At 37.4% G+C, this 14,773-nt stretch overlaps 1 protein-coding gene across 1 annotated transcript in view; it reads left to right on the forward strand.

Annotated features, from left to right (window-relative positions):
* The window catches only part of LOC110195917 (GLIPR1 like 2), a 53,579-nt gene extending 39,857 nt beyond the window's left edge, over nucleotides 1-13,722 (forward strand). Inside the window, exons 6-8 of the mRNA XM_078150372.1 lie at nucleotides 4,614-4,699; nucleotides 13,014-13,040; nucleotides 13,123-13,722. Coding sequence (XP_078006498.1) covers nucleotides 4,614-4,699; nucleotides 13,014-13,040; nucleotides 13,123-13,523 — 514 coding nt within the window. The 3' untranslated portion in view covers nucleotides 13,524-13,722. The remainder of the gene's footprint in view (nucleotides 1-4,613; nucleotides 4,700-13,013; nucleotides 13,041-13,122) is intronic.
* Nucleotides 13,723-14,773: the final 1,051 nt, after the last annotated feature.

The following is a 14,773-nucleotide window of genomic DNA, read 5'->3' on the forward strand; positions in this document are numbered from 1 at the left end:
TTGGGTTAGGCTATTTTTTAAGGTGTTATTTTCTTCAGTATTTTTTTTGGATCTCCTTTATCAAGCTGTTGACTTGTTTTTCATGATTTTCTTGCATCACTCTCATTTTTCTTCCCAGTTTTTCCTCTACTTCTCTTACTTGCTTCTCAAAATCTTTTTTGAGCTCTTCCAAGGCCTAGGACTGATTCATATTTTTCTTGGAGGCTTTGGATGCAGGAGCTTTGACTTTGTTGCCTTCTTCTGGTTGTATGTTTTGATCTTCTTTGTTTCCTAAAAAAGATTCTATGGTCTGACACATCTTGTGAGGTTTGCTCGTGGTTCCGTCCAATTACTTGAGTTATGAACTCTTTATTAAGGTAGAAGTCTGCTTCTGATGTGGAGAATGTACTGTCCCAAGCTTCGGGAGTTTGTACAGTTGTTTTCAGAGACACTTCCAGGGACCTGTAAATTTTCATTTCTTCCAAGGTAGTATGATAAAGCGTGAGGTGTTTACTCCTTTCCTGGCCTGTGTTCTGGTCTATGAGTGACCACAAGCACTCTTTTCTGTCTTGGAACTGTGAGGAAGATTTCCTCTTCACCACCACTACAAGCTCACCACGCCAGTGCTCCTCATCCCCCGACCGCCACCTAGAACTGTGACCCAGATCCAAGCACGGGCAAAGGAAGAGATTCCTGCCTCAGCACTGGCAAAGAGATCCCTGCAATTCCCACTCTGATCAATTCCCCCTCAGTCTGTGGGCCGGAAGCTCAGGAAGCAGGTGCCACTCCAGGGCTGCACTTGGGAGCTGGGCTGAGACCTAGCTACTCTCCCAGCACAGAAATGGACTTTTCCCACTGACCTTCTAAGTTGTCTTTGGCATTTGTGGGTTGAGAAGTCAGGAAGCTGCCACAGCTGCCCGCGAGTTAGTCCTCTGAGGCCTGCTTCAGGTTCACTGCAGCCTGCGCACCCATGCTGAACTGTGCTCCTCTTCCTGCCCAGCACAATATACCTTTCTGATCCACTATCCAGGTTGTCTTAGGCTGGAAATTTGTTTCACTCTGTCTTTTTGTGGGTTCTGCTGCTTTAGAATTTGTTTAGAGCCATTTTTTATGTGTATTTGGAGGGGTTTGGAGGAGAGCTCAAGCAAGTCACTGCTTTCACTGCACCATCTTGGCTCCGCCCCTCCTTAACAATTTCTCAAAAGATGATGCCTAGGCTCTTTTTTTGATCATGGCTTTCAGGTAGTCCAATTATTTTTAAATTATCTCTCCTGGAACTATTTTCCAGGTCAGTTGTTTTTCCAGTGAGATATTTCACATTGTCCTCTATTTTTTCATTCTTTTGTTTTTGTTTTAAAATTTCTTGATTTCTCATAGTCATTAGCTTCCATTTACTCCATTCTGATTTTTAAGGAATTATTTTTTTCAGTAAACTTTTGTATCTGCTTTTCCATTTCGCCAATTCTGCTTTTTAAGGCATTCTTCTCCTCATTGGCTTTTTGGACCTCTGGCCATTTGGTTTAGTCTATTTTTTAAGATGTTATTTTCTTCAGTATTTTTTTGGGATCTCCTTTACCTGTTGATTCGTTTTTCATGATTTTCTTGCATCACTCTCACTTCTCTTCCCAATTTTTCCTCTCCTTCTCTTACCTGATTTTCAAAATCCTTTTTGAACTCTTCCATGGCCTGAGACCAATTCATATTTTTCTTGGAGGCTTTGGATGTAGGAGCTTTGATTTTGTTGTGTTCTTCCGAATGTATGTTTTGATCTCCCTTGTCACCGAAGTAAGTTTCTGTAGTCAGAGTTTTTTTCCATTGTTTGCTCATTTTCCCAGCCTATTACTTGACTTTTTAACTCTTTGTTAAGGTAGGGCTCTGCTTCCATTGTGGAGGGTGAACTGTCTCAAGCTTCAGGGGTTTTTTGCAGGTGTTTTCAGAAAGGCTTCTAGAGACCTGTAAGGTTTCAGTTGTTCCAAAATGGTATGATCTAAGGAGAGGTATGTTTATTACCCTCCTGGCCTGTGCTCTGTGTGTGAGTGACCACAAACATGCTTTTCTGCCCTGGAACTGTGAGGAGGGTCCCCTCTCCACTGCTGCTGCAAGTTCTGCTATGCTAGTACTCCTCCTTGCCTCAGGACTGCCACCCAGGATTATGACCCAGATCCAAGTATTAGCAAAGCAACAGAGTCCAACTTCAGTGCTAGCAAAGAGACCCTTGGAATCTCCTTTGGACCAGCTGTTGGATCTCCTTCCTGTTTGTGAGCTGAGAGCTCCAGAAGCAGCTTCTGCTGCTGCCACTGCTGATACAGTCACTCCCAAGGCTTGCTCCTGGTTTGCTGAGGCTGGGGCTGTGCTGAGACTGGGGTTGTGTTGGTACAGTCTGTGCTAAACTATGCTTTTCTCTCACCCAGGTCCAACAAACCTTTCCTGCTGCCAGCAGTTCAGTCCCTTGAGGCCTGCTCTGGGTTTGCTGTGGCCCAGGCTACGCTGGCACCTGTGCTGGACTTTGCTCATCTCTCAGCCTGGTGAAACAGACCTTTCCTATCTACCTTCCTGATTGTCTTGGGCTGGAAATTTGTTTTACTCTTACCTTTTGGTGTGTTCTGCTGCTCTAGAATTTGTTTATAATCATTTTTAAAGGTATTTGGAGGGGTTTTGGGGGAGAGCTCAGGTGAGTCCTTGCCTTTACTTCACCGTCTTGTCTCCACACCCCCATGTCTTTTTTTTTTTTGAAGAATGCTCCAGAATGCCTGTCTTTTACCAAACAATAGTCTTTTTTTTATTATTATTAATGATTAAACCTGAGTGTTCAGGGTATGTCATTTTAGCTAGTATCCTGAACTCCTTTGCTTTTTGGAATATATCATTCCATTTCCCTTTCTGATTTCTGCTGGGTGCAGGATAATCTTATTGTATTCAAACTTCCTTTATTTTTGAAGGTCTTTTCCTAGATGTTTATGGAATTTGTTATTTACTTGTTAAATTCTAGAAAGGATCTATAGATCTTTTTGTAATCTTTGCTTTATTTCTGTATTCAGAAATTCTGGGGGAGGGGTTTCTTGCATTATTTATTGTGTTATGATATACACATTTTTGTCTTATGTTGTTCTGGAGGGCCTTTCATCTTTTAGCTGTTTCTATACAACCTGTATTCAAAAGCAGTCTGTTTTGCTAGTAAGGAGATGATGTATTCTTTTAATGTTTCTGTTTCGTGCTGATTTTCTTCCAGATTGCTTTTCACTTCAGTGTGTATTCTCAATATGTTGTTCATATTTTGGAAAGATGTGCCTCCATGGAATGAAGCTTTTCTCTTATGCTAGTTATTTCTGCTATGTAGGCCCTGAGTTCTACTTTTGTTCCCTTTTAGCTTCTATTAAGATTTTTATTTCTCTCTTTCAACATTTGGGAACATCTCACTGGAGTGTCATGGGAATCCACAGGGTTCTCTGTTTCATCAAATATTGGTTCAAGCTTCTTTGTCCTGCAATAGAAATATTTTAATTTATTTCAGTTACTTGGTAGCCATCTTCCTTTTTGTTTTAGTATCTTCTGTTGACTTATCTGTTTGTGCTTTAAGTTTTACCTGAGTTTTCTTACTCTTGATAGCTTTGACGGTTTAAGATCTCTTTCAGCTCTAAAATTTGGAATCCATGAATGTATTTGGAACTTTATTCTAGAATGACTGGCTGACTCCTTTAGTCCTAACATCGAGAGAGTTACCCATTAAGTTTTTGTTGGACTCCAAATATACTTCTCAGTTCCAGGGAGAAACATCCCTATCTACCTGCCTCTGAATTGATCTTCTCTGTCCTTCCCTTTTTCTCTTCTATTGCCTTTTAAAAAGAATGTCATTTCACTAAGGTCATTCTTTTACTCTGTACATTTCTGCTTAGAAGCTGGTTTCCTGCTTTTTTCTATTTGCTTGATTTTGTTATGCTAATGTACTTTTCCTCACTAAACAGTAGAAATTTGTGTCTTACCTTAAATCAATTTTCTGATCATATATTTATTGGACATAGTTACTATATCTATACCCTTTCTGTTATGCTGGTCAGTAAGCAAGTCTGATTATGGTCATCTTCCCCTAAAATAAGTGTATTAACACTTTTTAAAACCCTCTTTACTTAATTTTCTTCTTTTAATTTTGCCATAGGAAATAGTATATACATTACTTTAAAGTAAATACACACACACACACACACACACACACACACACACACACACACATATATATTACTTTGAAGTAAATTTTCTTGTGAGGTCAGTACTATAAACACTATTATCCATATTTTGTAGGTGATGAAACTAAGAAAGACTCAGAAAACCAAGGGGATATAGTATAATCTGTGCTATAAATTGGAGGGAGGTGGATCAGCAGTTGTGGGAGACAATTTCTATACAAGGTAAAATCAGAGAAAGGTTTAAAATCCATTTTCATTTTAAACTATGCTACTTTGTCACTGGTATATGAAGAAGAATGGTTACAGAAGGGCCTATTTTTTTGGTTGAGTATTTCCTTGAGGTCATTTTCTTAGTTCATACTAGGATTTTTATTAAGAATTGACAAGTATGTGTTATTTAAATTCATATGAAAATTGATATTCTAACCAAATGTTTTTTTCATACTTTCACAGTGGGAATCCTAGGAGAAGGCCTTATAAAGAAGGAAGATTTTGTAGCAAATGTGATCCAGGAGATACATGCCACGATATGCTATGCAGTAAGATTAAGGCAATAAGTTGAATATGGAAAGAAAAGAATGACATCCATAAATGTATTAGATGACAATGATATGATTTAATAGTGTGGTTTTTTTTTACTGCCATGTTATTATTGGTCCACCTATCCAAGTAGAATTATGTAACATTAGATTTGGGAGCTACCTTAGAAGTGATTTGCTTCAACCTATAACTACAACATACTTTATTTCATTTAAAGCATGAATTCCCTTCTAACAAGTGATCAACCAACAATTCTACTTGAGAATAAACTGACTCCCTAAATGGCTTCTTCATTTCTGATAGCTCTTTAGTTGTGTTTCCTAATACTGAGCTAAAATCTGCCTCCCTATAAACTCTATGTAGTGGTCCTGGTTTTTGTCCTCTGAAGCCAAGCAATATAAGTCTACTTTTCCTTTCTATTGTATGTATGTATATACACCCACCCACATATATGTGTGAGTATATACATATATATACACATGTAATATGACACATAATATATGTATATAATTGTAATCTTCAAATATTTAGAGACATATACATACATACGTGTGTGTGTGTGTGTGTGTGTGTGTGTGTGTATCTGTATGTCTTTTCCAGATTAAACTTAGTAATTCCCTCAGTTCTGGCCTTTTGATCAAGAATGCTTAGAAATTCTTCTTCTTTTAAAAGTCCATTTTCCTTCCTGTATGATTATACTTAGTTTTGTCAGATAGATTTATCTTTGGTTGTAAAACTTTATCTCTTGCCTTTTGGAATATCATATTTCAAGCTTTCCTCTTCTTTATAGTTGCAGTTGCTAAGTATTGTGTAATTCCTATTGTGGCTTCTTGGTATTTGAACTCTGTTTGGCTACTAGTAGATTTTTTTTTCTTTTCACTTGGAAACTTTGCATTTTATTTATGATGTTTTTGAGTTTTCATTTAGCTCCAGAGACTTCTCAGGGATGGCTACATCAGCTTCAGATCCAACCCTGCCTTTGCCCCAGCATTCTATAATATTCTGGAACCTTTCTCAGTTCTGGCCCTGAACTGCCACCTACTGACTGACTCCTGTCTAGACTCCTCCAGGCTGTACTTTTGCTTTCTCCTGCCTGCCCTGTGTGTGAGTCTGGCCTCTTGAGCTTCATAGGGCTTAATATCTCCATATGCAATGAGGCTGAACTCCAAGGGAGAATCTTTACTCATCTAATCATCTGCTTCTTTCAGCAGACTTCTCTCTAGTCACCTATATTCTTCTTGAACTTATTCCTTAATGGTTAGCATACCACCCCATAATCTCACATTCCAGTGATTTTAAACCCCTGGCTGTCATTGGATAAACCTCATTCCTTATCCTTTGCTGCTCCCTTTCTTAATCCATCCTCCTCTATTCCCCCTCACCAAATATCCCACTTCAAATCTATCTGTCCTATCCACTGTTTTCTGGAATATCTGCTCAATGGTTAACAAACTCATTTTCATCTTAAAATTTTTCCTTTCGCACTCCCTCCCTCTTTTTGCTCTCACTGTGACCTGACTCCCTCCTAATGATATGGCATCCTTGGCCACTCTTTTCAGTACTGATTGTACTTTCACTCATACCCCTGGTTCATCTGTCGTGGTGGGGGAGCCAAAATACTTCTGTTACCTGGTCTTCCAGAATCTCTTTCTACCACCATCACTCAGTAACCTCTCATCCTTTGAAGTGTATCCAATCCAAATTTATCACCAAATCAAGATTCTGATAGACATTGTCTACCAACTCCCAGGACATTCACCTTCCTTCCCCAGAGAATTCTGTGCCTTGGTTACCAACTTCCAGGACATTCACCTTCCTTCCCCAGAGAATTCTGTGCCTTGGTTAGTAGTCTTTCTCTCCAACTCAACTCCTGCTCTCATACTAGGAGATTTCAACATCAATATTAATGATCCCTCAAACACTCTTAATATCTCAATTCCTCAGTCTTCTATGTTCTCTTGACCTACTTTCATTTCACCTTTGCTACAGATTGGTCATTCTGTTGATATTACTGTCATTCTAAGGTGTTCTACTTCCATATTTATGACCACTAAAATTCCTTTACTTGGTCATTAATTTATGATTCCATATTTTCCTTTGCTTAATTATTTCTAACCCTATTCTTTGTTCCTATACCCCCTCACCCTTCATCTTACATTACTCACAATACCCACTGTTTTTTCCTTTACCTTCACATAAAGAGGTAGTCCTTCTCCATGCCAAGGCAAATCCTTCTATTTATACCCTTAATTTCATTCCATACCGTCTTCTCCAAAAGATTTCCCTCCCTATCATTCCTTCTCTCCCCTAAATCTTCGGTCTCTCTCTGTTTACTGACTGCTTCCATATTGCCTACAAACACTCCTATGTCTTCTGCATCCTTAAAAGGCCTCACTGGATCCAACCAACTTCATAACTATTATCCTATATCTCTGCTCCTTTTCATAGCCAAACTCTTTGAGAAAGTCATCTACAATAGGTGCTTCTACTTCTCTCATTTTTGAAATCCTCTACAGTCTAGCTTTGGACCTTATCATTCAACTAAAACTGCTCTCTCCAGAATTACTAATGATACCTTAACTGCCAAATCGAATGGTCTTTTCTCAGTCCTCATCTTACCCTCTCTTCAGCCTTTAACATTGTCAGTTGACCTTTTATACTAGATACTCTCTGCTTTCTAGGTTTCATAATCCTATCGTCTTCTAATTCTTCTTCTGTCTGACTGCCCCTACTCAAATCTCTTTCGCTGGGTCTTCTAAGCTATGTTATGGGTTCTCTTCTCATTTCAGTCAATATTGTCTCCTTTGGTAATATCATCCAGTCTCATGTGTTCAATTATCATCTCTATGCAGGTTATTCTCAGATCTATGTATCCAGTCCTGACATCTCTCCTTACTTCCAGTTTCACATCATAAACTACTTATTAGATATCATTAAACTGAATATCTCATAGACATCTCAGAATCAACATGCCCTAAACAGAACTTATTATCTTTCCTATGCACAGATCTCTCCTCTTTCCACATTCTCTCTTACTGTCCTCATAATAGCCAGGGCTCACAACCTTGATATCATCCTCAACTCCTCACTTGCACTCACCCCTCATATCCAATATGTTGCCAAGTCTTATTGTTACTGCTTTTATATCTCTCACATATGGATCTTCTAACCTCTGACACTGCCATCACTGCCACCACCCTGATACAGAGCCTTATCACCTCTTGATTATATTATTATAATACCCTGCTGTTTGATTTTCCTGCCTCAAGTCTCTCTCAATTCCAGTTCATACTCCAATCAGCTGCTAAAGTGAGATTCGCAAAGTGCAGGTCTGAGCATGTCATTTGCTACTCATTAAACTCCAATGAATCCCTGTTACCTCTAGGAAGAAACACAAATCTTTCTCTTTGGCTTTTAAAGCCCTTCACAATCTGGTTCCTTTCCACCTTTCTAATCGTACACTTTACTCCCTGCCATGTACTGTACAATCCAGTAGCACTGGCTTTCTTGCTGTTCCTGACACAATTCTTCATCTCTTGACTCTGTACCTTTTCACTGGCTTTCCTCCTTGCTTTGAGTGTTCTCCTTCCTTACCTTCACCTTCTGGATTCTCTGACTTCCTTCAAGATTCAGCTCAGATCCCTCAGCTCAGACACATCTGCAAAAAGTCTTCATAGCTAGCCCCTTCCTAACACCTTTCTGAGATTACCTCCATTTTAGCCTGCAGAGCATAAAGTTGCTTACCTGTTTTCCATATTAGAATGTGAACTCTTGGAGGGCAAGGACCATGTTTGTGCTTCTGTTTGTAGCCTCAGTGCTTAGCACAGTTCCTGATACGCAGTAAGTGTTTAATCAAAGCTTGTTGACTAAATGACAAAAGTACTTTAGAAATATGAGCTGCTGAGAGGTGGAGACAAGATGGCCAAGTAGAGGGAGCATTTTTTCCAAGTTCTTCCAATATTCTTCTCTAAACAACTTTTAAAAAATATGTGAAATTGAATTTTAAGCAAAAATTAAAAAAAATTTAAGCAAAAAAAAGTCACAGTGAGTTATTTTTCCAGCCCATGATAACTTAGAATAAAAAGAGAGGTCTGTGGACTGGGGTAGGAGTTGTCTGGGAATACAACCCAGCTATGGGCCTTGGAGATGATAGCTGCAATAGTAGTAGCAATACTAGGAGCACTCAGCACTCAAAGATGGTAAGGGAGTCAGAAAAATATTCTAGGGGAACCCTGTGCTAGCACTGGGCACAAGATCAGGTACTGTGATGCAACTCCACTGCCCAGATACAAGTTGCAATTCTATGGCCATGAGGAGTGCTTGTGATTGTAAGCAAGTAGAGGCCTTATCTGGGAATGGTAGCAGTTCCAGGGCAGAGAGAAGTTGTGGTCACAAGGGAGAAGGGGCTTTACCTGGGTAAATGCCAGAATGCAGACAAGGAGAGCAGTGCCTACATTTCTCCCCAAATGACACCACGTTGTAAGGACCTAAAACTTATAAGCCCCCTAAACTAGCACAGGCTATAAAAACACTATACCTGGGACAGTTCTCCCCCCAGCCCAGTCTCCACACACACCCAGATATGAGCAGATCTCAACTGTCAGATAAAGTGCAGAGTCAAAAAATAGGCTAGAAAAATGAGCAAATAACAAAAAAAGAATATGATCTTAAAAGCTACTCAGGTGACAGGGAAGCTCAAGATGAAAACTCAGTAAAAGGTAATAACTGGAAAATATCTACAAACAAAGCCTCAAATCAAAATGCAGGTTCAGTACAAGCCCAACAAGAATTCCTAAAAGAACTTAAAAAGAGAGATATTAAGAAAAAAGTAAAAAAAAAATTAAATCAGTGGAAAATTGGGAAAAGAAATGAGAATAAAGTAAGAAAATTATGAAAAGAGAAATAACAGCTTGGTAAAAGAGGCACAAAAGTACTGAAGAAAATAACTCCTTAAAAATTAGAATTGGTTAACTGGAAGCTAATGACTTTATGAGACATCAAGAAACAAGAAATACAAGGTATTTGAGAACACAATCAATATACAGTCTAAAGAACACTGGGATGGCAATAGAGGGGCACAAAACATGTACTTTGCATCCTTGAGTGGAGGCAGGGTTCAAAGAAACAAAATGGAGGTAACTTCTTTGACGTCATCATTTTGCTTTCTGGCTGGTCATGCTACTATAGTATCTTTCCGTTTGACCTAAACGTAAGCTAGTGATGTCTTTGTCGCTAGATGTGTTGAAACAGATGCTAAATTACCACTTTTGCAGAAGGTGTTGCAGAAGGGATTTCTCATTTGGTCAGTAAATAAACTAGATGACTTTGAAACTCCATTTTAACACTAAATATTTAGCAGTTTTTGAAAAGATTTTAATTTTTTTTTGTCTTTTTTGTGAGACAGTCAGGGTTAAGTAACTTGCCCAGTGTAAGTGTCAAGTGTCTGAGGCCAGATTTGAACTCAGATCTTCCTGACTCTAAGGCTGGAGCTCTATCCACTGCACCATCTAGCTGCCCCCTGAAAAGATTTAAAATAGATTAATCTTGTTGGTAGTGTTGGCATGAAGGTAGTGTAGGGCAGTAGAAAGGACCTGGGATTTGGGGAGAAGGAGGCTCAAAGGGGTTCAATCTTTTGTTCTGCTACTTAATATCTAGATATCCTTGAAAAACAAACCAAAAAAACCCTACTTCATTTTTACTTTTTTGTCTCGACATTTTTTTTGATTTTACATTTTATCCCAGCAGCTAACATAGTCACTGACACATAGTAATAACGAATAAATATTTGTTGAATTGAATTAAAATCAGTTAAAATTTTCAGGCATATTTCCTCATCTCTAAAATGAGGTATGTGACCTAAATGTCCTCTCAGGGCTGATGACTTCTAGTTCTAATCTATGATTTTGTGATGAAGCCATTTGGATTTCCCTTTCTATTCTTAAACTGTTTTTCTTTGCTTTGATTTTAACACATCTTCATTCTTTCAAAGAATACATTCTTGTCTTTAATAAGTCAGATTATAGAGATATAGTGTTCTGATCTTTTTACTTATATTTTAGCAAGGAGACTGACCTGAATTTTCTATGTATGGAGTTGCTGATTGGCTCTGGATGGAAACATATGTGTATCACAATCTCTTTCATTTATTAGAGCATTTTTCCTATGCTCTTTATTTATGAAAAGTGAAGTATTTAGTTCTCTGTGACACTTCCTGGAAACTCTAATTGCTAACTGCTACAGTAAACTGCCTCTTTTCTCCTCATTCATTTATCAAATTCATTTATTCATTACTCAGTTCTTCTTCCATACATTGTATTGTGCTAGATGCTTTAATAGATAAAAAGAAAAATAAAACAAGGCCCCTGACCTGGGGGGTAGTTCTTAAAATCTGCTTGGATAGACAAAACACATATGCATTCACACAAAGAAAGTGTTGAATTAACAATAAAATATACAAATATACAATAACAATAAATATGCACTCAAGTATCACATGATTGGTATAGGCAGTAAGCCTTATATGAGATCTGATGTGGGAAATATGACTGAGTAAAGTATAAAGTAAGGCTTCACGGGGAGGTAAAATTTTGAGCTGAATATAAAGGAAAGGATAGGTTTTGGTGCAGAAGGTGAACGGGATGTCCCAGAGGAATAGGATTTTGTATTTTATTAATCATAGCAGCATCTATATAGATTTGAAAAAGTAACATGTAGAAGACATTAATTATGTAATATGCAGAGGGTAAATTTGCTTGTTTATAGATTCGCATATGAATTTATGGAACTCATGCAATAAATAACTCTTCAATCCACACGTTAGAAAACTAGTTTGGGGTGTTAAAACATAAAATTGACCAATATAAAAATACCATAAATATTTAAAGGCTTATTTAGTTAGGCATCCTTAGGATGTTAAATACATCATTACAAGTTACTGTATCTGAGAGGTTCTGAGGTATGCAAATACATGCAAATGTGCATATGCACATTCATTTTCTTACATTAAAGGATATGGGATTTTGTGTTTGGATATCCCTCCCAAAACCTCCAAGTTCTAGTAGATTGATTACATATCTTATGGTCAAAGAAACTAGATCCAAGCAACTACATGGTTAGAGGGGTGTGTATGTGTGTGTGTGTGTGTGTGTGTGTGTGTGTGTGTGTGTGTGTGTACATATATATGGAGGGGGGCACTTGTTTTGGTGACAATGAGTACATCAGTCCGACAAAAGTGCTGCGTAGTAGGAGTAGAAGGAGGTGAGCTTTCAGTGTTGATTAGGATTGGATATTACAGTTATCTGTTCCATGTCACAACTTTCCCCGTCATGGTTTCAATATATCACAGGTTGGCATAAGAAATTAAATGGGAATTTGGAGGGAGTTTTGAGGCAGCCGCAAATGATGTGCAAAGGTCAACTGACAACACAGAAAAAGTTTAGAAACTCAGAAATGCATAAAATATATGTACAGTATTATATAATATCAGCCTAAATTTTACAATATGCTACTGTAAATCCCCCATAAAAGAAGAAGAAAAAATGCAAACTTCTTCTCTGGTGCAAAAGGAGGGCAAAAAAATTTTACACAGATTTTCCAGATTACAGGAGTGCTGCACCCCTAACCCCCCGCAATGCATAAGGTATAATTGTAGAAGACTTTGAATGCTATAAAAAGATAGTAGGGGGCATTACATTTTCAGAAGAGTAATTTTAGGAAAGCTTTGTTTTGTTTTGTTTTTGAAAGATCAACCTGGAAAAGGTATGTTGTGACAAATTATAAGGCTATTGTTATCATACTGGCATAAGGTATTAAGAACCTGAGGTATGGTGATTAGTTATCTTGGTGTGAGATGATAAGAACTTACACTAGTGTAGTAGCTTTGGGAATGGAAAAGAAAATAATGATGCGAGAGATTATTTTAAAAAGTCTACAGTGACCTGGTACCCATTTGGATATTGCAGGCAAGACGAGAGAGGAGTTGAATGTGTCTTCTTGTCAACCTCAAGCCTGAGCCTTCTGAAAATAAATGTGCCGTTAACAGAAATACACGCACACACATACACACACACACACACACACACACACACACACACACACACACACATATACACATAGACATAAACATAGCCTTGATTATTTTTGAGAAGAGGCTGGATTACACCACTTTGGGGAGATGTTACAGAGGAGATGCCTGTTCAGAAATGGGTTAGGCTAGATGAGTTCTGAGGTCTCTTCCAACTTAGATTTTGTGATTCTAAAAATATCCTTTTATTTAATATAGTTATTTACACATTTTTTCTCCATTTTTTTTAGGTAACATTGAGCGTGACAGAATTGCACGTATGTATTATCTTTCTCTAATTCTTCAATAATTTGTCTTGTCTGAGTGAAAGCAAGTATCTAATTGCTTCTTTATTTACAGATTATCATTTCTGGTATCCACAGTGGCAAGTACCTCGACCAATTGTGTGTGATCCCCTATGCGTATTTTGTTTAGTATTTAGATCCTTTTTATTTATAGTGGCTATTGTAATAGTTTTCTTCTTACAGCATAAATTTCCAAATATACGGTTAGAAAAAGATCTATTGTTGGATGAAATATTAGCACAAAATAGTTTGGAGAAAGATGTAGAATCAGAGAAAGATGGCACTAAAACAAAAGAGGGCCAAGAGCCTAAATCAAGTGGCCACAGGCTAAAGGGTTTGGGAAAGGCCATAGAACCACTGAGCCTGAAGAAGAGTAAGAAGAAAAAGAAGGAGGCAGGTGGAAAAATGGATAGTGCACCATCCCGGGAGTCAGGAGAATCTCAGGTCACATTTTAGACACTTGATGCGTTAGTACTTGTGTGACCCTGGGCAAGTCACTAAACCCCGATTGCCTCACCAAAAAGCAAAAAAAAAAAAAGAGAGAGAGAGAAGAAAATATATAATAAGCCACTATGCTTTTTATCTTTTTTGGTGAGCTTTTAATGCAGACAAGAAATAAGATGGTTAAAAGGAATTGGGCAATGAAATTAACAGAAGTTTTAGTAATATTTAGAATCTAGCTCCTTAAAAGTAAAAAAAAAAATTCCCTATGCTATTGCATTTAATAAAAATATTTCAATTTTAGTTGTTCTTTGAATTTAACTTCATTAAAGTTTTTTTTAATGAATGATTAAAGTTGCCTAGTGTTTTTCACAATATATTAATAAACAGCCAACATAATATGACAATTTAACTGTTGGAGAGATCTATAAGAGCAGGTATTTATGTTTGGAAAGGTTTTAAAGACTTCAGAACAGAGTAGTTATCTTAGAATATTCCATAAAGTTGAGATATGTATAGTATTTCTACACTGTATTGAAAGATTTAGGTAATTGTTAACTGAACTAATCTAGCTAATTATTGTTACCCTATTTCCTTGCTTTTCCTGCCAGCAGGTGTTAAGTGCCAAAAGTTTTTTTTTTAATTGTGATTGAGGACTCCAGGCATTTTGTGTGTATGCATATGCAGAAATGACATAAAGATGGAAAACTATTAGTTTAAAAACCACTGTTAATTACTTACAAATTCAAAATGTTATACATTAGTTAGGAGTTAGTAAATGGATAAGAGACTTGAAGAAGAAATGCCTAATATATCAGAATGTGCATGTGATATAGTCTTTACAACCATATTCTAACATCCTTTGCTTTTTTTCCAGTTACATTTAAAAAGAGCTTTTGCTTTATGTCCTTGGGTATATTATTCTCTCTTTTTTTCTTTTTAATCTTGTTTCAATGCTTAGGCCAATTGGAGCTGTCCTCTTTTGTCATTGCCAGTCTGCTGAGAATGAGATGAAAGCTCAAAAGTTGTTTTGATTTTTATTTCTTTTGTTACTAGCAATTTTTTTCAGTCTTTGACATGGTTGTTAATAGGCTTGCAATCTGCCATTTTAGAACTACTTGTTCATAGCCGTAGACCATTTATTCATTGTGGGATGGCTCATGATCTTTATTTGATTTAATTCTGTTTATCTTAGATAAAAGATCCTTACCAGACATTGTTCCATGGGAAGATATTTTCCTAATTAATAGTTTTCCCCCCTTATT

This window comes from Phascolarctos cinereus, unplaced genomic scaffold (genome assembly GCF_003287225.1).
Source record: "Phascolarctos cinereus isolate Bilbo 61053 unplaced genomic scaffold, phaCin_HiC Scaffold_1;HRSCAF=81, whole genome shotgun sequence".
Classification (NCBI taxonomy): domain Eukaryota; kingdom Metazoa; phylum Chordata; class Mammalia; order Diprotodontia; family Phascolarctidae; genus Phascolarctos; species Phascolarctos cinereus.